The following is a 25,825-nucleotide window of genomic DNA, read 5'->3' as shown; positions in this document are numbered from 1 at the left end:
TAGACTAATAGGCCTATGCATTTTTCATACATAAAACAAAAAAAATATAAAATCTTTTCATCCTAGAACTATAACCATCTATGCTTCTTTTGATGAAAATGATATTTTCACACGTCCAATCAAATGATTCATAAGAGCAAAAATATCGTGACAATACAACGATTTTATTTTTATTTATCATGACGTCATTTGATGGGAATTTAAAAAATATTATTTTTATCAAAGACAGCATAAATGATTATCCTATAGTTCTAGAACGAAAACCTTTCTAATTTCTTTTGTTTTATTTAAAAGAATTGTATGCTTATATTAATATTTATCGTCGATCGTTATCGTCCTAGTGTAAATGGGCCTTAATAGTAAGTTTTTCAATTTGGTAGGTTTGGAATAACATTTATACTTTGTTGGCATTGAGGCCATATCCATTATTAAAATCCAAAACTTGCACCACGATTTTTACTACCAGACATTGTGTTTTAACCATCTAATGGTTCCCATGTCAATTTTTGGTCAACTAAAGGAGAATATTCTCAAAATGGTCATCCTCACGGGGAGGGAGAGCGCGCTGAGCGATGGGAGGTCCAATCGAACTCCTTCCTCGCAAATCGCTCAACCCATGTGTATATATTCAATTATATTTGTTATAGGCCTATTTTATAAACAGTTTGTTTATTTTAAAATTATATTATATATAAATTCAACACACTTTGACACGAATTTTTACTTCTCCGGGTCATCTCGGGTCCTTTCAAATTATCATCTCTAACCTTGGTGGGGCCTGAGGTTGTGGAAACCCCCTCATCATCTCTTTATCTTTTTATACAACGAATAATTTTAATTGAACCACCCCTCCAAATCATGACTTTACGGGCCTGGGATGTTTGTCTCTTTGTTGCAGAGGGGAGTTGGTGGTGTGTCTCTTTCTGGGCTGGCTACGGTAATTTTGTTTCACTCTCCCTGGCATTTGAACAAATTTGTCGGCAGCTTTTCGTAGTTTCGATTGACTTTTACATCTCCAGAATGAGAAACGTATACAGGTCTGTAAAAATGATGAATCATCTGCGCATGATGATAATATGATGAAATAATCATGATACCCGCCGATGATGTCATCCACATAAACGTGTCTTTCATATTTACCCGTATGTTAGTTGGCTATTGCCTACGTCATTTTATGATGAAATATACAGTGTATTTACATTACAGTATAAAATTTACAATTGATTTTACCGAAGCTCGATTCGAAAAGAAACCACCCATCTCGAAATTAATTCAATAGTGATGAACGGTATGGGCTTCTTTTCGAGATTAACTTTAGGCCCCTATTGAATGTCAAAGAATAGATATGATCGTGTATATTATCAATACAATTGTCTCAACAACCAAGCCTATATTATTTTATAATTATTTATTGTTTTCCAAATGGTACTTTGATTACATCTTGTATTTTCTTCTTGTCCAAAAGTCTCAAATTATAATTGTAGTGCGTTCATTCAAAAAGAAGCCCCTCTATTAGTCCATGGATTAAGGAATATATTCTTTAATCCATGATTAGTCTTAGTTTGGAAAAGTAATCTCGAAAAGAACCCTATATGAAGAAGCAAACCCAAAAGAAGCTTATGCGGCAGGGCTTAAGTTTATTCGAGGTTTTACGGTATCATCGCCATTCCTCCTTGTCCATCTGTTTTTGTTTTTTTTAAATGAAAATATATACACTAGAAATCCGGTAAAATGCGATGAGTGTCATGGAACTTAGGTCCGACGTCATATAGGTTTGCATCCGAGAATTGAGAATAAATACATCTACAGGAATTGTTAAGATTAGCAAGTAAACAATTAGAACTAGTTTGAGAGGCCCGGGGTAATTGGGACTTTGTTCTTCTTTTGCTGAGAGCTTTATTGCTGCTGAGAGCAGTTTGGTACTGTATATTGACCAAAGATAAATTTCTTATATAACTTATTATATAATAAGATATTTGATATTGACTACTTGTGTCAATAGAGGGAGCCCTATAATAAACGAAATAAGAACGTGTTTTTTTAATCATCACATCAACAAAACAACAACAGAGGGGAGCATGCAGGTGGAAGTACTACTATATTTCTAGATATAATTTAACACATACAGTAGATTTTGACACATCAAATTGTAAATCAAATGTTTATTGAATCGGTTAAATTATACATTGACAGTAGGCCTAGGCCTAACCAAACTTAGCATTTTATTTAGGCCCATCACTAGCCTAACTACTAGGCCTACCAACAAAATACAGCAGCAGAGCAGAGCTAGCTAGACAAAGCCCAGCTGCCAGCAAAAGTCTAGGCCTAATATATGCTGGGTCTGAGAGTGCAGTAGTGGTGAATATTTTACAGTATTTTACTTACTGAATTGTAATAAATATTTAAACAACACCCAGTACATGCGATCCCACTATTATACTATACCTACACAGCGTGAGATGATGGACAATTCCACTAATCTAAATAAAAAGTTACAAACAAGGTCGGAATAAATTAGTAGGTAGGCCAAGACTGCTACTAGAATTCACAATAACAATGTCAACCAAAATGAAGGAAAAAGATGGACCTTTGATTTCATATAATTTGGAAAATTCTGGCGGTAATGATATTAAAAAATTGTGTAAGAATGCAGAAAATGATGAAGGAAACATAGCTCCAGATCCCAAAAAGATTGAAACTTCAAAAAATGTATTTTTAACCTTGCCGGATGAGATAATGATTTTTAATATTCTACCTTTACTGGACTTGATGGAAGTTTGTATCTGTAAAGCGGTGTGCAAGAGATGGAAATGTTTGATACATGCATATTTTTCGCAGTTAAAAGAACTCGATCTTACACCTTGGAGTTACTTGATAGAAGAGGATCATCTGATATCAATAATACGACATACACGATGTCTCAGATATTTAAGGTTAATTATATTACAATCCACTAAGCAGCAGTATAAAATTACGTTAAAGGCCAGGGTGTAGACAAAGAATTTTTATTGATCATATATTCCAATAATTATCGATCTATAATTTTTCCATATGTTTCCAAATTATTTGGCTTTTGTGTACAATTTAAAATTTCGCAAATCGTTCAAATTGTGCATAACAGTCATTAATACACTTTTTTAAAATAAGCACTTTTTTATCAGTCAGGATATAGTAAGTTCAAATTACTCAGTAAAATCCTTATTCTTCTCTAACAAATATTATAAATATTTAACCATACATGCCCACATGTGAAGTAAAAAAAACTGGAGGCGATAGTTTTTTAGTTGAACACCGTCTTAGTGTGATAGGTAAGGGGGGAAAAATCAATAAATTATGACCACAGATGGTTGTACAAAGGCTTACATATCTTAATTCGCTTGTGTTTGAGCATTTTTGGTTATCCGCACTTGGCGGATAACCCCTTGTTATTGTCAGGATCTTTTTTTTTTTTTTTTTTTTTTTTTTTTGGTTATCCGCAACCGTAAGATTTTGCGGATAACCCTTGTTAATGTAAATATCTTTTTTTTTTTGGTTATCCGCAACTTAGAAGTTGCGGATAACCCTTGTGATTGTAAATATCTTTTTTTTTTTGGTTATCCGCAACTTAGTTGCGGATAACCCTTGTTATTGTCACGTTTCTTTTTCTTCATCTTTATTCTTCTTTCTTTCCCGGATTTTTGTTGCAGCTATATCTCAAATGTTTGTAGACATAACTTTGTCATTATATGGACATTTACCTGAAGTTGTGCACCTCCATATTTTGAATGACGTCAGAGTTGCGCAAAGTGACTTACGCGCGATTTTATGAATTTCAATGATTGATCATAGGATAAAAAATAAAAGTCATTTTGTATTGACACTTGGTGAAAATTAAAGTCATATCAAGGGCAAACTTTCTATGGATTAAAAATGGCATGTTTTACAAGAAGTTACGCGCGCACGCGCATTTAAAGTTTCAAAATGCGCAAAAATAATTTCTAATCAACTTTCTGCGCTGATCATGACATTTTAAGCATGTCAAAAATTCCCTCGCGCGCGAAAAAAAAAATACACGTAAGATGCGCACGGAGCATGAAAATCATGTGTTTTTCTCTTGAATTGTGATTTTCTAGCCTTTCCTAGTCATTTAAAAAAAGATTGACATCATTTCAAATTAAAATGACGTCATACGAACACGTTAATTTAGACCATTTGCGCGCGTTTTAGTTGCAAAAGTGACAAAATATTGTCAAAATTTTGCCTATTTTTAATCTATTATAGCTCCTCAGGATCATCCACGACCCCCAATTTTTTTAATTTAATATGTAAGCAGATATGGTGTAGATATAAATTTATGCAGAATCTTTACCACTCGGATGTTATGACGTCCTCGTATTGCCACACGAATGTAAAATATAGAATTTTTTACTCTTTCGTTATTGCTCATCACATTAAATAGAGCGCATCTCGCATATACGTATTCCATTTCCTCAGATATTTTAATACTGTCTAGGTCAATCAACTATCTTTCGCATGAGTTAAAAATATTTTAATTTTTATGACGTCATCATGTCTAAAAATGTAAATAACGTGGGTCACCTATTTTCATCTTTACAGTAAATTTCAATCTGTTATAGCTCGTCAGAATAAAAAGTGATAATCATGATTAAAACGTTTTCTGGAAGCTATTGGATTTTAGATACGAATTCATGTAAATATTTTGCCAATCAGATGTTGTGACGTCATCATATGGCCAGTTGAATTCAAAAAGTCACATTTACATCTCTTGCGTAAAAGTTCATTGCGTTTAAACATGGAGAAATAAGTTAGTCCTAACTTATTTCTCCATGGTTTAAACGAGAGCGCATCTCACTTTTAAGTGCCCAACATTTTTCAAATTTGTATTAATGTAATTAATTAGATAATTATCTTCTAAAATTGTTATTTTATATGTCAATTTGATGACGTCATCGTGTTAATAATTGGATTTAAAAGATGGGTCTCGTAATTTCGTCTATGCTACACTGTATATAACATATACAGTGTATTCTGTAAATACTGTAATATGCTGTATGCTACATATTAGGTACAATTCAGCACTTTAAACATATTTATTTCATGTCATAGGATGGCATAATAATTGTTGAGGTTCATAGTTTAAAGTATGTGCATGTTGCGTTTGCGCGGATAACCCGAACTCGTCAAAGTGACGAGTTCAAATCTAGTTGGTTATCCGCAACCGTAAGGTTTTGCGGATAACCCTTGTTATTGTAAATATCTTTTTTTTTTTTCATCTTCTTTGTTCTTCTTTCTTTCCCGGAATTTTGTTGCACGCATATCTGTCATCCTTGTCAACATAAGATTGTATAACTTTGTCATAAGATTGACCTGTAGCTGTAGATGTGCAGGAAACTTTGTTATATGACGTTAGAGTCGCGTAGCGCAAGTTACGCGCGATTTTATGAATTTCAATGATTGGTCATAGATTATAAACCAAAAGTCATTTTGTATTGACACTTGGTGAAAATTTAAGTCATATCAAGGGCAAACTTTCTATGGATTAAAAATAGCATGTTTCACAAGAAGTTACGCGCGCACGCGCATTTAAAATTTCAAAATGCGCAAAATTAATTTCTAATCAACTTTCTACGCTGATCATGACATTTTGAGCATGTCAAAAATTCCCACGCGCGCGAAAAAATTTACGCGTAAGGTGCGCACGGAGCATGAAAATCATGTGTTTTTCTCTTGAATTATGATTTTACAGCCTTACCTAGTCATTTTAAAAAAGATTGACATCATTTCAAATTAAAATGACGTCATACAAACATGTTGATTTAGACCATTTGTGTGCATTTTAGTTGAAAAAGTGACAAAATATTGTCAAAATTATGTCTATTTTGAATCTATTATAGCTCTTCAGGATCATCCACGACCCCCAATTTTTTTAATTTAATATGCAAGCAGATATGTTGTAGATATGAATTCATGCAGAATCTTTACCCCTCGGATGTTATGACGTCATCGTATGGGCACACGAATGTAAAATATAGGATTTTTTACTCTTTCGTTATTGCTCATCACATTAAATAGAGCGCATCTCGCTTATACGAATTCCATTTCCTCCAATATTTTAATACTGTCTAGGACAATCAACTATCTTTTGTATGAGTTAAAAATATTTTAATTTTTATAACGTCATCATGTCTAAAAATGTAAATAACGTGGGTCACTTAATTTCATCTTTACAGTAAATTTCAATCTGTTATAGCTCGTCAGAATAAAAAGTGATAATCATGATTAAAACGTTTTCTGAAAGCTATTGGATTGTAGATACGAATTCATGTGAATATTTTACCAATCAGATGTCATGACGACGTCATAAGGCCAGTTGAATTCAAAAAGTCATATTTTCATCTCTTGCGTAAAAGTTCATTGCGTTTAAACGAGAACGCATCTCACTTTTACGTGCCCAAAATTCTTCAAATTTGTATTAATGTAATTAATTAGATAATTATCTTCTAAAATTGTTATTTTAAATGTTAATTTGATGATGTCATCGTGTTAATAATTGGATTTAAAAGATGGGTCTAGTAATTTCGTCTATGCTACACTGTATATAACATATACAGTGTATTCTGTAAATACTGTAATATGATGTATGCTACAAAATGGGTACAATTCAGCACTGTAAACATATATATTTCATGTCATAGGATGGCATAATAATTGTCGAGGTTCATATAGTTTAAAGTATGTGCATGTTGCGTTTGCGCGGATAACCCGAACTCGTCAAAGTGTCGAGTTCAAATCTAGTTTCATCTTCTTTGTTCTTCTTTCTTTCCCGGAATTTTGTTGCATGCATATCTCTCATCCTTGTCAACATAAGATTGTATAACTTTGTCAAAAGATTGACCTGTAGCTGTAGATGTGCAAGAAACTTCGTTATATGACGTTAGAGTCGCGCAGCGTAAGTTACGCGCGATTTTATGAATTTCAATGATTGATCATAGATTATAAACCAAAAGTCATTTTGTATTGACACTTGGTGAAAATTTAAGTCATATCAAGAACGAACTTTCTATGGATTAAAAATGGAATGTTTCACAAGAAGTTACGCGCGCACGCGCATTTAAAATTTCAAAATGCGCAAAATTAATTTCTAATCAACTTTCTACGCTGATCATGACATTTTGAGCATGTCAAAAATTCCCACGCGCGCGAAAAAAATTACGCGTAAGGTGCGCACGGAGCATGAAAATCATGTGTTTTTTTCTTGAATTATGATTTTACAGTTTTTTCTATTCATTTTAAAAAAGATTGACATCATTTCAAATTAAAATGACGTCATACCAACACGTTGATTTAGACCATTTGCGCGCGTTTTGGTTGCAAAAGTGACAAAATATTGTCAAAATTATGCCTATTTTTAATCTATTATAGCTCCTCAGGATCATCCACGACCCCCAATTTTTTTAATTTAATATGTAAGGAGATATGTTGTAGATATGAATTCATGCAGAACCTTCACCACTCGGATGTTATGACGTCATCGTATGGCCACACGAATGTAAAATATAGGATTTTTTACTCTTTCGTTATTGCTCATCACATTCAACAAAGCGCATCTCGCTTATACGTATTCAATTTCCCCCGAAATTTTAATATTGTCTATGTCAATCAACTATCTTTCGCATGAATTAAAAATATTTTAATTTTTATAACGTCATCATGTCTAAAAACGTAAATAACGTGGGTCACTTATTTTCATCTTTACAGTAAATTTCAATCTGTTATAGCTCGTCAGAATAAAAAGTGATAATCATGATTAAAACGTTTTATGGAAGCTATTGGATTGTAGATACAAATTCATGTGAATATTTTGCCAATTAGATGTTGTGACGTCATCATATGGCCAGTTGAATTCAAAAAGTCACATTTACATCTCTTGCGTAAAAGTTCATTGCGTTTAAACGAGAGCGGATCTCACTTTTACGTGCCCAACATTTTTCAAATTTGTATCAATGTAATTAATTAGATAATTATCTTCTAAAATTGTTATTTTATATGTCAATTTGATGACGTCATCGTGTTAATAATTGGATTTAAAAGATGGGTCTCGTAATTTCGTCTATGCTACACTGTATATAACATATACAGTGTATTCTGTAAATACTGTAATATGCTGTATGCTACATATTAGGTACAATTCAGCACTTTAAACATATTTATTTCATGTCATAGGATGGCATAATAATTGTCGAGGTTCATAGTTTAAAGTATGTGCATGTTGCGTTTGCGCGGATAACCCGAACTCGTCAAAGTGACGAGTTCAAATCTAGTTCATCTTTATTCTTCTTTCTTTCCCGGATTTTTGTTGCAGCTATATCTCAAATTTTTGTAGACATAACTTTGTATAATTTTGTCATAAGATTGACCTGTAGCTGTAGATGTGCAGGAAACTTTGTTATATGACGTTAGAGTCGCGTAGCGTAAGCTACGCGCGATTTTATGAATTTTAATGATTGATCATAGATTATAAACCAAAAGTCATTTTGTATTGACACTTGGTGAAAATTTAATTCATATCAAGGGCGAACTTTCTATGGATTAAAAATGGCATGTTTCACAAGAAGTTACGTGCGCACACGCATTTAAAATTTCAAAATGCGCAAAATTAATTTCTAATCAACTTTCTACGCTGATCATGACATTTTGAGCATGTCAAAAATTCCCACGCGCGCGAAAAAAATTGCGCGTAAGGTGCGCACGGAGCATGAAAATCATATGTTCTTCTCTTGAATTATGATTTTACAGCCTTTCCTAGTCATTTTAAGAAAGATTGACATCATTTCAAATTAAAATGACGTCATACGAACACGTTGATTTAGACCATTTGCGCGCGTTTTAGTTGCAAAAGTGACAACATATTGTCAAAATTATGCCTATTTTTAATCTATTATAGCTCCTCAGGATCATCCATGACCCCCAATTTTTTTAATTTAATATGTAAGCAGATATGTTGTAGATATGAATTCATGCAGAATCTTTACCCCTCGGATGTTATGACGTCATCGTATGGCCACACGAATGTAAAATATAGAATTTTTTACTCTTTCGTTATTGCTCATCACATTAAATAGTGCGCATCTCGCTTATACGTATTCCATTTCCCCCAAGATTTTAATATTGTCTATGTCAATCAACTATCTTTGGCATAAGTTACAAATATTTTAATTTTTATGACGTCATCATGTCTAAACATGTAAATAACATGGGTCACTTATTTTCATTTTTACAGTAAATTTCAATCTGTTATAGCTCGTCAGAATTCTTTTTTGAATTCAAAAAGTCATATTTTCATCTCTTGCGTAAAAGTTCATTGCGTTTAAATGAGAGCGCATCTTTCTTTTACGTTTTCAAAATTCTTCAAATTTGTATTAATGTAATTATTTAGATAATTATCTTCTAAAATTGTTTTCCTTATATGTCAATTTGATGACATCATCGTGTTAATAATTGGATTTAAAAGATGGGTCTCGTAATTTCGTCTATGCTACACTGTATATAACATACAGTGTATTCTGTAAATACTGTAATATGCTGTATGCTACAAAATAGGTACAATTCAGCACTGTAAACATACTTCATTCATGTCATAGGATGGTATAATAATTGACGAAGTTCATATAGTTTAAAGTATGTGCATGTTGCATTTGCGCGGATAACCCGAACTTGTCGAAGTGACGAGTTCAAATCTAGTTTTCTATATTCTTCTTTCTTTCTACGAATTTTGTTCGCAGCGTATCTCTAATTCTGGCAAACATAAGATTGTATAACTTTGTCATAAAATTGACCTATATCTGTAGATGTGCAAGAAACTTTGTTTCTTGATTTTCGAGTCGCGCAGCGTAAGTTACGCACGATTTTATGATTTTCAATGATTGATCATAGATTAAAAACCAAAAGTCATTTTGTATTGAAACTTGGTGACAATTTAAGTCATATCAAGCGCAAACTTTCTATGGATTAAAAATGGCAGGTTGCGCAGAAAGTTACGCTCGCACGTGCATTTAAAATTTCAAAATGCGAAAAATTAACTTCTAATCAATTTTCTACGCGTTTCATGTCATTTTGAGCATTTAAAAAATTCCCAGGCGCGTGCAATTTTTTTATGCGCGCAAAAACAAATTGTTTTGCTTGATTTTTGTTTTTCCAGCCTTTTCTAGTAAGTTTACCAACTTTTAAACAATTTCGACCTAAAATTACGTCACACGAGCACGTCGAATTGGACAATTTGCGCGCGTTTTTTATGAAAAAGTTCAAAAATAGGTCAAAATTATGCTCTTTTTTAAACAGTCATAAATTCTAAACTACGAGGTGAACTTTTTTAAAATTACATATTCTGGAAGTAGATGAGTTGTATTTCTCGAATCATGCATTAATATGGCTAACCGGACATTGTGACGTCATCGTATGGCCACCCGAATATAAAATATAGGATTTTTTTCTCTTTCGTCATAGCTCGTAAAATTTAATAGAGCGCATCTCTACTTTTCCGTATTCCATTTCCCTCAATTTTTTTATATTGTCTAGGTCAATCAATTATCTTTCGCATGATTCACCATTTTTAAAATTGTGATGACGTCATCATGTTCAAAAGCGTTAAAAACTGTGGTCACTTATTTTCACCTATTCTGCACTGTATGTAGTACGTATACAGTACATTGTGTTATACCGTATATACTTAGACGTGACACAAAATAGAGAGCGCACTAACATTTTTTCAATGGCATAATCGTTTTTCTGCGCACAATATTCTAACGTATGACGTGCACGTGGCTTTTGCGCTGCGGATAACCTAACTCGTCCGTAGTGACGAGTTCAAATCTAGTTGTTATATCATATTGCAAAAAAAACCATAACATAATACATTAAAATTCAGTTATCCTTCTAATCTCGGAGAAAATTATGAAATCTATTTCATACTTTATATAATTAGAGCCACTTGAAATCATTACTATATGATAATAAGATCATGATTTACTGTAATATGTCTCTAATATTACTAATAACACATTAGTTCACCTCTAAAGATGAATTTCCCTACCTGCCTTTGAAAGGTGAAGAGGAAAATAAATGTTTTCTGGGGGAGGGTTGCTCTGTATGTATTTTCCTAACTCCATTTCAACCCTGAGCTTTATAAATGTTGCTACCAAGTTCAACTCTTGTCAACAAAATTAATAAATGCATGTATAGTAAATGATTATAAAGGATCACACCACTCTCAGTATATAGAAACTCGGAATTTGGATTGGTCCCTCTATAGACCCACATTCACTTGAACTATAAATTCCTTAATTGGTCAGATGTTTGCCCTACTCTAATGTAGTTGTACTAAACTAAATACTAAAGTTTGTACTTTATACTAAAGTTTGGTTCTCCTGCAATGCAATGATGTAAGTGCATGCAAGTGAGCTTAACAATGACAAATCGATTGATTGTGATTAGTCAAATACTTGCCTTGCGCTTACTTTGTATTATCAAATGTACTTAGTATACAGTACGATTACGTCAGAGTAGGGCAAACATCTGACCAATTAACTTGGCTCTCTGGCGCAAAGCTACTTTGAAGTAATTATTAAATTAGCTTCCTTATTTGCTTTTTTACCAGACTAAGTGTATGTTGGAAAGCAGTAACAGAATGTAGTCTGTCTTCAATTGCATCTTCATGTCGAAACCTTGAGGTGTTTGCAGCTAGTAAGTGTGGTAAACTGACGGACTCAGCAATCACTAAACTGGTGACAAGATGCCATAATATACAAGAATTAGACTTGAGTAGTTGTTATAATGTAAGGTTACTAGAATTACTTATTTTAGTTAGTCCTATATTGTTATTATTCTGGAGTGTCAATTGTTAAAGTGAGCATACATACAGTTTGAACAAAATTTTATTTAAAAGTGCAGAAATTAACCTGTTATAATACATTATATTTATTATTTTCTATGAAATTTAAGAGGAAATATGATCCATCTAAGCCAGATGATAGGAAAATATAGTCAAATCCTAATGCCAGACACCCTTGGAATGGTGGTTCGAAAGGATTCATTTCTAATAGTAAAAAAGAATTTGGGATCTTTTGTATCTTATAGATTACATAAGATATAGTCTTATTTGACATGATAGGGTCAACAGTAGTACAGTATAATTCTGAAACATTGCTCTGTCAATAACCGTCTTGTACGTAAAGTATTTTATATTGTGTAATATGATTAAATTTTTCAGATTACCGATAATGCTCTTATTGAAATAGCAAGGCACTGCAAGAACATAAAGGAGCTATATTTAAGCAGTATATACAGTGTTACAGACATTGGTGTGAATGAGTTAGCTAAGCATTCAAAGTCACTAGAGGAATTGGATGTTAGCTATTGTTTTACATTAACTAATGATAGTATGTTACAACTGGCACAGTTGAAACAATTTGGATCTTTGAAATCACTTCGTATAAAAGGATGCTCAAAGGTATGCAATGATTAAAGATATATTTTCCCCCTCAAAAAGAAATGTGTTAAATGTTTTTGTTGAATATGCCATTTTAATGTCGCATAATAGTTCAGTTCAACCAAAAATTATTTTGAAAATTTACTTTAAACTTTATTAAAACTGCGAAATCATTATCTTCATTTTTCATGTTTTTGGGGGACAATTATTAAGACTGATATATCTACGAACTGAAAATATCTTGTCCAAAAGTCGTCCCAATCTTTTTATTTAACAAAATAATTTATTCAATGAATATGAGGACAAGCTTTTCTCTAAGAAGAGGCTTAACAGCAATGAAAATGTCAAACCGACATAAAAGAGAAACGATTTTGGTGAAATTTCATTCTAAGAAATGAAAATTCTCAAACTTACTCACTAAGTTGCTGAAATTCATGTTGTGATTATTGTTTACTTAGTATTTGATCATGTGTATTTTTTCTTTATATTAGGTGTCTGAGGAAACGGCACTAAAGTTAATGCAGGCTGGTATTGAAGTGAATAATATGTTCTGAGAGTTTGAGTCATTTTTACTTGAATTGATGATCAATTGCACCAGCGGAAATCAGTCAACTTGACCCGAATTGCCCTCCATACTAGGCTTATTAGGACCAAGCTGACCGCTTAGTTTGTGCCCGCAAGGCTGTGAGGAAGCAACTATGTAGTGGTGCTCTATTTTATCAGTGTTTTATTTGGGCTAGTCGAGTTCAATGCATGCTTGTCACGTTGCATGTTTCCTTAGGCAAGACACTTGTGCTTGCCTCTCTCCACACAGGTGTACAAATGGGTACCTGGTTGGGTCAAAGCATCAACTGCGCTGATATACTGGCTGCATCATCAAAATAACCGAGGTAGAAATGTGAGAGCATCATTTGAAAATGTATATATGGAATTTGCTCTAATGAATACATTGTTATATTATTATAGTTAACTGTAGATTTTAGTTGCCCAAAGAAGTTCTAGTATGATCGGGCAGTAAGAAGACACATTGGACACTGGTATAGCATGACTTGAAACATAAATGTTATGGTTAATGTCTGTAAGTGTACGATTTGTTTAACACAAATTGTTTCCGAATTGGACACAACACAATAACGTAGGCACAACACAAGTGATTTGACGAATCACAAGTGACAGTTCGGATGATCCATCACGTCGTGATTGGACAAATTACATCGCTTTAGCTTGTAATTAAGAATGATTTTGTTATCATATTCTACTGTCCTTTTGGCAAGTAGTCTCAGTAATTTTGTATATATATATATATATATATATATATATATTCGCTTAATTTAAAGACAATACTGTTTACAAGGTTTTTTTATTAATTAAAAATACTGTATTTTTAAATATTTAGGCCCATCTTTCTACTTAAACATTACAAAACATGGAATGTGTTTATTTTTTAAGGAACAGGTAAGTTACAAAAAATAAAAATAAATACAGTACATTGTTGTTGGCAATATCTTAGTATACATTATTATTTCACTACTCAACAAAAAGTGACTTTTTTAACATCATTAAACTAATATTAAAGAGATTTCATGTTTGTTTTACAACAAATAAAGCCATTGCTGAACAAAGCAAAGCATCAAATGAACTCTTTGTATTTGTTGAAGCCAGAAATTATATAGTCACTAATATACAGTATAACATCAATGATGGTCAATACTAATTGTTTGTTATTTTTCATTCTTTTCACAAGAGGGTGTCCCAAAGCGGCGGTTCTACTGTAAATATGAAAATTGGCCGATTTTCCCAGCTTTTGAATGTCTAAAGACAATAATTTTCTCACTATGTGGGTTGAAACATTATTGAAACATTATACCTTTTAACCCAAACTAAAGCACTGTCTACAATATCAAACGAATTTGACAAAAAAAGTGTGATGTGCCCAAATATGATAGTGATATCCCAAATATGGTAGTGATATGACATCATTATGCCCATCACATCATATTTTTATGTCACATAAAGTTTGATAGTGTAGACAGAACTTAATACTTAGTACTGCTCATGTGAAATGTGGAGCCTCTGTAATATTTTTAAGGTGTGTTGACCTACAGTATTACATCAAAATTAAACACTATGGCTTTACCTGTTGTATTAATGGTTTTCATTATCAACCTACTGTTGCTTATCAACAGCTTTAAATACTTCATCTTTCAAGCTGCGATCGTTGGATTACATCCTGAACACAGTTTCTCATTTGGTTTATGACACGCCTTGGGTCATCACTGCCAACGACGGCACTTCCGGAAACTATCATATTTGCACCAGCCTACAAGAAATGTTTAAATGGACAACTGAAGAATTTTCATGAAAGAAGAAAACAGTTGAAACTAAAGAAAAAGTCATTCAAATCGATCTGAAAACTCATCTTTTTAACTATTTTTTTTCTTAGTTTTCCACTTTTGATTTCTTTGTTAGTGCACTGCGACTTTGCATAGGGCAATAAGCCCCATTTATTATTATTACAGACAATTATTAATGCAGATGGGAAAATATCCGCATTGAATTTGTCTTACTGGGTCACATGTGGTCACTATTGTATTTATGCCCTGCTTGACATACACATTCAAAATAAGTTCTCAGTTAGGCCTATATAAAACCTGGTTGAATGTGAATGCAAACTCACCTCAGCAGCTTTGCCTATAGTAGCAGGGCCAATTCCACCATCCACTTCTATATCTAGCGATCTGAATCTTTCCCGTAATGCTCGCACCTATAAAATATCAAGACAGTACTGTGCCATAACTTAATTTCAGGTCTTTCAATGATGAGAAATTGAATGTTACTATGGCTTAGGTAGTATTATCAGCTAACTAGAATCAAAATATAGCTTCACTGAGTATAGAACTGTACAGTAGTTGGTCCAAAGCATCTTTTCGCCCACAACAGTTCTTGGATATTTTGTTGGTCATCCAGATAGCCCAAAAATGTGAGTACTTTTCATACACAATTAAAGAACAGTACTGGGATATTTCTTGGTTCAGGTATAAGCCCACCCCAAAATTGTTCATACAGAATTGAACTTTTACTTCGACGATTTTCTTTACAACACCCTCTATGGCTAATTGTTTATATCTCATTTACATACTTATGCATAATACTGTAGTTATTGTTTGCTTTTGGAAATATTGTTCATTCCTGATGATCAAATAAAGATAGATATTTGGAGTCATTTTTATACTATGGAATTAGAACAGTGTTTGTATATTTGTTGATCCAGGTATTAGCCCACCACCCACATTGACCCATTCCATTTAAAAGGACAGGACTATGTGCAAAAGAACAAAAGAGAACATAGTGTTGTGTAATATCTCGTATGAAAGGAAGTTAGCTAATCTAAAATTCATTCATAAATACTTTATTTCTAACAGTAAACAAGGGATGTAACACAGGATATCCTCCTAGTTGCGAGCAACGGATAAACTCATTAAACACAAAAACAAGTACTCTAATACTAATACTGTAGTAACTTGTGTCATGGTCGAATGATTGAACCAAAGAATCTTCAATAATATGGAATGTTATGATTATTATTAAGGCATCCTACTAAACACATACACTCCACACAATGCTGTGCAACCCCTAAATAATCACCTTACTCCTACATAACTTAACCCTCTTGATTACTCCCTTTGAGAGTACTAGTGAATTGCGTCCTACAGTACTCTAGGTACGTGTGCTACTTTGAGTTTAGTAGGACCATTATTAAGTATATTACATAAAAGAATTATTTGTTTGCTTAAGGTACTAAGGAATTACATACTGACTTTCTCCTAAGCCAGCCATTACACTTTAACATAATGCTGGTACTATATTATTGTTCATATGACCCTTCACAATGTCATGGAATTGCTTATTGGACTGAAACACATGTACTCACCATGAAGGTTTCCTCCATGCATAGAGCTATTATAATATAATTCCATGTACTTACTATGTGGCTGTTTTTTTAAACATTATTTACAGCATTATTTAGCCTTTATTCAGGAAGTTTGTAATATTCACTGAAGGCACTTGTTTATTACATAATAATATTAACCATGGTTAAAGCCAAAGTTTTTATCATATATTCGAACACAACAATTTTTCCAGGAGCCTGGTTTTGTTTGGGGTAGTTTGTGGAGGGGGTAGATGTCTCTAGAACCTTCCAAGGGCTTCCAATTTTATTGACCCAGACCATCCATTCTACCACTGCAGATCTTTTATATGAGACTTAACCAGTTTTAGTTGCCGATCATTTCTATTGGCAATTTGGACAATCAAATGACACATGACTCAACAATGGAGCAGATTGAAACAGCTGTAATGGTGTTACCTTTGACATCATATCTTCCATAAATTTCTGTCCTCCAAAACCAGGTTCGACTGTCATCACCAGTATCATGTCTACGTCCTCAACATACGGCATCACCACATCAACTGACGTACCTGGCTTGATACCAATTCCAACCTGATTAATGATTACAAATAACATTATAAACTTGAAAAACAGAACTGGATTTGGATTTTACGACTAACCTACCACAATGCACATTTACATTAACATGTGTACAAAAGGCTTTGAAACTACATGATGGATTCAAATGATAATTTTTTTTTAATGTCAATTACAAAAAATCAGTTTTTTTATTCTATCAATTCTATTCAACAAAAAAGTTACATTAAAATGAAATAGGTTATCAAAAACATAAAATCCTTTATTTTTCAGATTGATACAGCATTTTGAAACTTCACTTTTATAATAGTGGCGCACAATAATGGTGCTTTCACAAAAAGGCAAAACACATCATTACGTACACATTAAGTAACATATAGTTATACAAACAAATGACATAAAAAGCACTGTGTAAAATATTTCATTTAATAAATTGAATTGAAAAGATGTACAGTAGTAAAAATAAAATATTGTAAACTTTATATGTAATAAATTGTTTTAAATGATTCAATCAATTCATTCAATTGGATATTTTTTAAATTTTATTAAAATAAATCCACTACAATAATTAAGAGAATCAGTCATTAAGCTTGCAATGAGATAAAGCTAAACTGTGTACCAAAGTACAGTATAATACATACTCCAAGTATAAATACACACAATCATGATAGCATTCAATATTTTGACGTTAACTGTGTCATCATCACCAACAACACTTGACTCCTAATGACATACAGTAGTTTATGATAAAATATTACCATTACCGCTTGTATGTGTAAATTGGCCTTAACACAAAAAGATGACTTGACAAAAAGCCTGTCATGATCTGATGCCAATTGTGAGCAAACAGACATGGATTAACAAACAAAAAATGTAAATCTTCTTTTGTAATTGACAATAAGAGCATAACCACCCTGGACTAACTAAGTTATTATTGCTAAATTTAACTTCCTTTTCATAGCTATATCCATGGGGATTTATAAACAAACAAACAAGTAAACATTTTTTTGGGAAATGATATTTAAAATCTTCATCTACAATAAGTTAACCATAGTAGGCTAGGCTAGGCTAGGTCTAGCTATGTCGTGTCGCACGGAAGTGAATAACTTTATTGAAACTACAAAATAATTTATTTAATTAATCTTTATTTTTTATGTTTTTGGGGGACAATACATCTTTAAATATACAATACTACTACTTGAATACACTATACAGTTGAGAAACTAATATTACATTAAGAAAACGACAGTCCAAGGATTAATCAAATCAAGAAAAATCTATGAAGTAAAATAAGGTTAGCAGTCATACATTCCAAATAAAAGTTGGTCATACCTTCATATTAGCTTCACGGATTTTGCGTATGCATCCTGCTGGATCCTCTGTAGCCTCAATATGGAATGTATACTGATTAGCACCAGCATCTGCCATATTTTGGATCCACTATATCGTTAATTTGAGAAAAACGTTAATTCATAGAGATACCTGTATTGGTTAATTCAACAGTTTTATAGCTTCTGACGCTTATTTGAATTCAAAATTGTAATAATACAGTATGTCAGAGCTATATAATCAATTCAGTGTATCTATTTTATACATGTTCAGTGATTTGGTGTCATAGAAATGAAAGGAAACATCAGCTGGTGGATTTATGTTGTGTTTTTTGGAAGAAATGTTTCTGCCGATTCCAGTTTATAAAAAATATTTATCTCTTTGCCAGGTAGAAAGTGGATATTTGAGAAAAAAACTTCTAAAGATTGTGCCTACAATAGAATAAAAATACTAGTATTTAGAAATTCATGCTATTTTTTGCATCACAAAAATTGATGATGACTTCATTGATCACTCACGGCCAGCACAAAATACAAGATCGCAGCACCTTTTGTGAAGATATTGGCGACAGAGACCAGCGACTATCCTTTTCATAGTACATTTATGAAGAGAAAATAGAGAATAGCAAAGGCATAAAAGTGCTATCCGATATTTCTTAATTTGGTGGCTATTGTAAATGTATAAAATATTTATGCTACAATTTGTTGTGTCAAAATGGTACTTTGGTTGCATCGTGCTTTTCTTTACCATTTCCTTGGCAAATATGTAAAATTGGCAGGGAACCTCTAAAAAATCATATTATTGTAGTTTTCACCATTCACAAAATTTACAGCATTTATTTCGAAAAGAAGCCCTTTTTCAGTTTTCAAAAGTAATCTCGAAAAGTAGCCCATCTCGAAAAGAGTCCTAAAAAAGAAGCTCAAGGTTTTACGGTATAACTTTAGTCATCTTGGACAATTGATGACTGTTAATATGGGACTCTGCTAAATACTCATTGTAAGTAAATTCAACTTAACTGTAATTTAGTTACCTGTTCTGGATTTGATACCATCATATGCATGTCTGTAAGAAAGATGTTCATAATGACTTAGGCTTTAAGAGTAACAGCAGCTAAACATCAACAAACAGGAGATGAATAATGAGTTTGTAGTTTCAGTGGCGGATACAATAATTTGAAATAGGGGTGGGGAAGGGAGAAGGTATCTAGGGCCTAAAAATAGTGACTTGAAGTGCTGAAGCATGTTAACCACCAAGCTACAGCTCCACTAGCTTAATTTGATGTGCTATCTTTTGCATTATAATTTTCGAAATATAGTGATTCACCTCCCGAATCCACTTAAGAGTTGTGAGGACCAGGATCTTGTCTGATTTACTATAGGCTATTTCTTCGACAAAAAATAGACTCCCAAAATCTTGGTTTATGTATAACATTGTTTGGGTATATTATGTAAATGGATTGTCACATTTACTCCATGCATATATATAAATACGGTAACAAAATGATCAAGCTCTGAACGTGTGAAACACTTGTTCTTGTTGTTGAAAGATTTATATCATTATTTTGAAAATGATTTTTCCAACAGTAAGTAAACTGTACATACCAAAAAATGCAGTTGTAATTTTCTTACGTAGACACTTTACAACTGGGTGACCAAATGTAAGGTTAGGAACAAAGTGTCTGAAAAAAAATCATAGTACAGTAATACAAGATTTCGACCAAGTATCAAATTTGATTTTATTTTTTAAATCAATCAATTACTGTACCTAATTTTTGAATAACATTTATTTGAACTATGCGAGTGAGTGCCATACTGTACTGTATCTTGCTAAACCCGCCTCACAATAAATTGTCGCTAAACAATAGAAAATTTGTTTTGGTCAAGTCAACAACAACATCTAGACCTTCAATCAATTTTCTATCAAAATTATTACATGAATATCGTAAGATGTACTGTATGTTGTACAACTTCCTGGTGACTCATTTTTTCAATTTGTTGGAATTTCCCATGCATGGTTTAGCCAAATAGCTAAGCTATAAGAAACATTTTGTAGTGATAAAACCATGAAGACAATAAGATTTTCTTGCTGTTTTTGTTATTTTATTACACTCTGCCAGGCCGATTAAGAACTCGAACAGGACAGACAGACCAATTAATTTGGATATTAATGTATGTATAGTATTATGATTTACATATCATTGCAGGATAGTTGCAGACCTCTTAACATGGCTAAAAATAATGGCTATTGTTAAGGTTTATTTACACGACAATCAGTAACGGTAGCAGAAAACTGCGCAAAATATGTATCTATAACTTGTTTTTTCTCAACCACCTATCTGAGTTTTGTGTGTAGAAAGTCCTATTTTTTGTTTTCCGCTTACCGTTCCTCTTGTCTGTGTAAGTTAGCCTTTAAGCTAGTTTTAAATTTGGGCAGAAATTCATGAATCACCAAAAAAAATGGTAGTGACACCAACTACATCTTATTTTTCTAACAAAAAATAATTCTATCGAGTAAAAATAGTCAAAATTCTGATTCATCTGAAGATTTTTTTATTTTTTTGTGGGGTTGATTTATTTATTTATTTATTCAATTTCCAGGTATACAAACAGAAAGAAACCAACATTAACAAACAAAGTGTGGATGGAGTACCCTGAGGATTGCCAACAGTGCAAGCACTATCAAAGTGGCTCTCCAATACTCCAAACCACATACATAAATCACATATAAATTGAACACACATTAACTTTAAAATATATAAAATATAGATCAAAAGATTATAAATATGAAAACTACAGTATAACATAAATAGTAAAAATTCAAAATAAAAAAGGCAAATACAAATTGAGCTATAAACAATTATAAGTAATAAATTGTAATTACACAAAGATAATGTACAATTTAAAGTTCAGTTATAGTTGAATGAAGAGAATTTTTAAATTGGCTGAAGCTAAATAATAATCGGTCTTTGATGGGGTCAGGAATATTTTGCCAAATACGTGGAAACTGATTGAATAACAAGTATTTTAGACAATTGGTTCTTGCAAATTTGTGTTTAAAAATAACTTTTTCAGGGTGTCTAGGGTTAAAATCAATATAATTGTGAATGTCAAAATCAATATGACCATAAAAACACTTAACTACAAAAATAATACTGAGATACAGAACGGATACTATAAAAATTGTGGATGGGATTTCTCCTACGTGTAATATGAAGAACCTTGCACTTAGCGGCATTCAACTTCATGGCATTGTTTTCACACCACTCATCAATGTGATTTAAATCATTTTGGAGAGAAACTACATCAACAAATATGACTGTATCGTCGGCATACTGCCTGAGTTTGGAGGTGACAGACATTGGAAGGTCAAAAACAAACTCATTAAATAGGATGGGGCCCAAAACAGAGCCCTGTGGAACCCCGGAATTGACATTGTTCCATTCGGACACCTGACCATTAATGAGGACATGTTGCTGCTGACCTGAAAGAAATGAATCTATCCAGCCTAGCATGTGCCCACACACTCCGAAATCATGAAGTTTTTGAAGTAGCTTAGGGTGGCTGATGCGATCAAACACCTTTTCCCAGTCCAGAAAAATAGCATCAATAACAGGAGGATTGGCAACATCAAGGGTTTTAGCCCATTCATGGTATAAAGAAGTAGCTTGAGTAACACATGAGCGACCAGGATAAAATCCATGTTGAACAGGGCTAATAAAACCATTACGCTGCAAGTGTTGGAGGAGATAATCTGCCACAAAGCGCTCAAGTACTTTACCCACGACTGAAAAAGTGAAATAGGTCTATAATTCGATATTTCGTTTCTGTTATCAGAGTTGTATATCGGAACGACATTGGCTAGCTTCCAATCCAAAGGAACTCTACCCTGATCAAGAGATAAGTTAAAGATCCTACACAGGATAGGAGAAATGATCGGGGCAGCCATACTTAACATTTTGGGAGTAATCCCGTCGGGTCCAGGAGATTTATTTGTATCTAAGGATAACAGAGCTCTAAAAATTGTGTTATCATCAATACTAATATGAGATGAAGAAATAATATCATTATGCTGATATTTAGCCGTTTCATTGGTTAGACTAAAACTGTCATTGACTTTGGTAAAATTAGAATGAAAGAAGTTAGCAAAAGCATTTGCAACTTCAACATTTGAATTAATAACATTACCGTTATGAGTAAAGTTAGTTTCAGAAGTTGATTTGCGTTTCTTTTTTACATATGACCAAAATCGTTTGGGGTTTCTCTTACAATGCTTAGGTTGTGTAAGTATTCAAAGTGTGATTTTCTCGTAAGTGTCCGCAAATTTGATTTCAAACATTCATGCTCCCATATTCATCAATCACAAGCATACCTAAAGTACAAGCTGTGATGAGGGATGGGTGGTGGGTGATAAGCTTCATGCTCTATTATAGCAGAACAAGTTAATGTAATTCATTGTGCACATGTGGGAAATCGGTATTTGATTCCTCCCTATATTCCACAGACACAGTTTTGTGGTTTCTAGGTCCAGATGACAACAAATGACAGTTTGTAGCCTGTCCTACGGTAGCGGGACGATTCGGCCCGGGATGATTCGGCCTGGGACGATTCGGCCCGGGACTATTCGGCCTGAGACGATTCGGCACACTTAAATTTATCGGTTTTGATATGCATTTTATAAGCATAAAATAAGCTTTTTCTCCAAACTTTATTTTCAGAAGAGACTATGGGTTAGTACTACTAGTGATAAAGATGCAATAAAGCAAACAATTTGAAAACATTTTCGAAAATGATCATTTTTTAGTCACGTGAATGATGTAAACAAGTTACACCCTCTGTTGGACGCTTGGTGAATGCATGAAAATAAACCCAAAGTTTTCGAAGTAATAAATTGAATATAAAATTACGTTTTTTTAGTACCGTAATTTATTTTATATATTATATCAACATTGTCCATATCAATAAAATACGGATTGTTAAACATGATAAATACCAACAAAAATGAATATGAATTTGGTCTAAAGTGAGATGTTTCGGCTTTCAAAGTGGGATGGTTCGGCCCAAAAATGGGACGAATCTTCCCACCAAAAGTGGGCCGAATCGTCTCAGGGCCGAATCGTCTCAGGGCCGAATCTTCTCAGGGCCGAATCTTCTCAGGGCCGAATCGTCTCAGGGCCGAATCGTCTCAGGGCCGAATCTTCTCAGGGCCGAATCGTCTCAGGGCCGAATCTTCTCAGGGCCGAATCGTCTCAGGGCCGAATCTTCTCAGGGCCGAATCGTCTCAGGGCCGAATCTTCTCAGGGCCGAATCGTCTCAGGGCCGAATCTTCTCAGGGCCAAAATCGTCCCAGATTCTGTCCTACAGTCAGGTCATCAGTCATCGTAAATACTGTAAGTTTAGGCTGCATTATGATTTGTGTTTATAAACAAAAACATTTTTTTTATAGTTTTTCAATAGAAATTATTAGTATTATTACTTCAATAGACAAATATAAATATTTACCCATCCATTACGTCCAAGTGCAAGTAGTCTGCACCACTATCAAGCATCCTTTGGCATTCATTTGCAAGAATTGACAGGTCAGAGTTCAATATAGATGGCCCAATCTTACATGTGTAATCTGAACTACATGCCATGATTATAGATATACAGTAGAACTATTAAAAAAAGAATGTTCCCATGAATATTAATATTAACAATATGTAGACCAAAAAGAGCAGAGCTCAATCAATTTGTTCACCTATTTAAAATAAAGTTAATAGGCTACTACTAACAAAACAAAAATGTAACATTTTTTGACAAAATCAAAATTTAAATGATTTATATCAGTCGCATTTGAAGCTAGAACGTAATACCTTCACCTACTGTAAAATTCTCCTACATAAAATTTCAACGAAAAAGGAAGACCCTACGAAATGGTAGTGTGCACAAAATACAACTGAAAATCGTACAAATTCAATGAAATACACCGTAGACTACATTTACTTACAAAAACACATTTCGTTTTTAGTCTTTTCAAAAACAAAGCATGATTTTACCTAACTTTGCGTTTTGTCACTGAAGTGAATACTGAAGTGATTAAGGATAAAAACGTTATTTACTCGACTACGGTAATTTTAATGAATAGATTTTATTGTGAATCCTTTATCGTGAGCTTGTTTTAAGTATACTTTATAGTCCCTAATATTATCAATATTCTTAAAAAAATCATTTTTGTATTATTATCTTTGAAAATCTATAATTAAATTGATCATGATTAACCATAGTCAATTTAGTTTCTATACTATGGATTAACGTATTCACAATTATTGTGAGGAGTAAATGCGTTGGTTTCTGGATCAAAAATCGAAAGACTGTAAGATTCTGTAAGTAAATGCGATGTTATCATTGATTGATTGTACGATTTCTAGTTGTATTTTTTGCACACTACCATTTCGTAGGGTCTTCCTTGGCTTTTGCACGCACGGTTTTCTCTCTGTTGTGGTCTTAGCTTTAGAAACACCCATCAATACAGGGCGACATTAAACAAAATATTATACAAATTTGTTTTCTGTATTTAGATTATTTTATTTTGTTTTAGGTTTGTTTTCGGTTCATTTTCGTTTTTTTTTGGTTGTTTTCGGTAATTAGACTGACCGATAGAACAGCAATGGCAAAAACGGGTGAATTTGAAAAGAAATAGGTTTTTTAAAACTACTTGTATCGAAAAACCTCATGTACATTAAATCAAATTATGTTTTAAAATTCCAAATTATAACTCTTAATTGCCTCTTCTACAAAAGTTTTTTGGACAAGTAGGCCAGTCCTCGAGAAAATGCAATTTCAGTTTAATTGCTCGCTGGATTTTGAAAATTTTCTCCTATCTTTTAACACTAGCAGGTCTGAAAATAATACATTACATAACTTCTTGGCGGAGGTAAATAACAGATACAAGGCCTAGATAGCTAGGCAGGTATCAGCTACAAGGCAGGTGCAACACACTACATATCAACTTCAAAGGCTCAGCTAGCTCTATATCTGACCTCTGTTTGTAGGCCCTGGCTAGGCTTAGGCCATGTCTACCTACCTACCTAGTCTAGGCCGACCTAGGTAGTTAGTAGAGCTATCATATCAATCATAATGATAGGCTATAGATAGGCCTAGGCCCTATACCTAGCTAGGCTTAGTACAGTAGTAGTAAGTAGTACACTACCTGCTAGTTAATAGTAAAGGCAGCCAGTCATGAATGCACTTATTTTATTGGTTAAAAATAATTATTATTAGTAAATCATATCTTACAATCCTAGCTGTAGTATACACAAGCTATTTCATGGGAAAAAGGATATTAAACATTTAGTTTTTACAGTAGGCCTAGATAGGATGTGTGTGTCCTCCAAAAGGTTTCCTGGTACACAGTACGTTTACCCCTTCACTGCAGGACGTCGTCAGCTCTTAGCAAATTAAAAAAGTTCTAAATTACTTCAAATGACCATAATTTTTAGAGCAAAAGTATACTGCTATTAATCCAATAATAATCTTTAAAAAATAAAA

General features: G+C 33.1%; 2 protein-coding genes across 3 annotated transcripts; one reads left to right on the top strand and one right to left on the bottom strand.

Moving 5' to 3' along the window:
• The first annotated feature begins 2,223 nt into the window (after positions 1–2,223).
• LOC144845880 (uncharacterized) lies at positions 2,224–13,817 on the top strand. The gene is made up of 4 exons (XM_078703364.1): positions 2,224–2,933; positions 11,654–11,831; positions 12,266–12,505; positions 12,976–13,817. The coding sequence occupies exons 1-4, from the start codon at positions 2,557–2,559 to the stop codon at positions 13,036–13,038; spliced, it is 858 nt and encodes a 285-aa protein (XP_078559490.1). The 5' UTR covers positions 2,224–2,556; the 3' UTR covers positions 13,039–13,817.
• Positions 13,818–13,827: 10 nt separating this feature from the next.
• LOC144845909 (ribulose-phosphate 3-epimerase-like) lies at positions 13,828–25,712 on the bottom strand. 2 transcript variants are annotated; one of them, XM_078703421.1, is made up of 8 exons: positions 25,574–25,712; positions 23,798–23,952; positions 19,901–19,977; positions 19,330–19,361; positions 18,303–18,410; positions 16,851–16,985; positions 15,162–15,248; positions 13,828–14,804 (listed from the first exon to the last, which is right to left on the bottom strand). In XM_078703421.1, the coding sequence occupies exons 2-8, from the start codon at positions 23,929–23,931 to the stop codon at positions 14,682–14,684; spliced, it is 696 nt and encodes a 231-aa protein (XP_078559547.1). In that variant the 5' UTR covers positions 23,932–23,952; positions 25,574–25,712; the 3' UTR covers positions 13,828–14,681. The 2 variants fall into 2 exon arrangements, with proteins under 2 accessions (XP_078559547.1, XP_078559555.1); XM_078703429.1 differs by lacking the exon at positions 25,574–25,712 and adding an exon at positions 25,488–25,505.
• Between the last annotated feature and the right edge of the window lie 113 nt (positions 25,713–25,825).

The sequence above is a fragment of the Antedon bifida genome, chromosome 1 (assembly GCF_963402885.1).
Source record: "Antedon bifida chromosome 1, ecAntBifi1.1, whole genome shotgun sequence".
Taxonomy (NCBI): domain Eukaryota; kingdom Metazoa; phylum Echinodermata; class Crinoidea; order Comatulida; family Antedonidae; genus Antedon; species Antedon bifida.
Note: the sequence above shows the minus strand (reverse complement) of the source record. Positions and strands in the feature narration are given on the sequence as shown.

What these genes read in the sequence shown, in the direction of transcription:
- LOC144845880 (XM_078703364.1), top strand. Translation starts at nt 2,557, where the DNA reads ATGTCAACCAAAATGAAGGAAAAAGATGGACCTTTGATTTCATATAAT. An exon ending in CGATGTCTCAGATATTTAAG is followed by an intron (nt 2,934 to 11,653) that starts GTTAATTATATT and finishes CTTTTTTACCAG; the next exon opens with ACTAAGTGTATGTTGGAAAG. An exon ending in ACTTGAGTAGTTGTTATAAT is followed by an intron (nt 11,832 to 12,265) that starts GTAAGGTTACTA and finishes TAAATTTTTCAG; the next exon opens with ATTACCGATAATGCTCTTAT.
- LOC144845909 (XM_078703421.1), bottom strand. Translation starts at nt 23,931, where the DNA reads ATGGCATGTAGTTCAGATTACACATGTAAGATTGGGCCATCTATATTG. An exon ending in AATTACAACTGCATTTTTTG is followed by an intron (nt 19,362 to 19,900) that starts GTATGTACAGTT and finishes TCTTTCTTACAG; the next exon opens with ACATGCATATGATGGTATCA. An exon ending in CTATAGGCAAAGCTGCTGAG is followed by an intron (nt 14,805 to 15,161) that starts GTGAGTTTGCAT and finishes CATTTCTTGTAG; the next exon opens with GCTGGTGCAAATATGATAGT.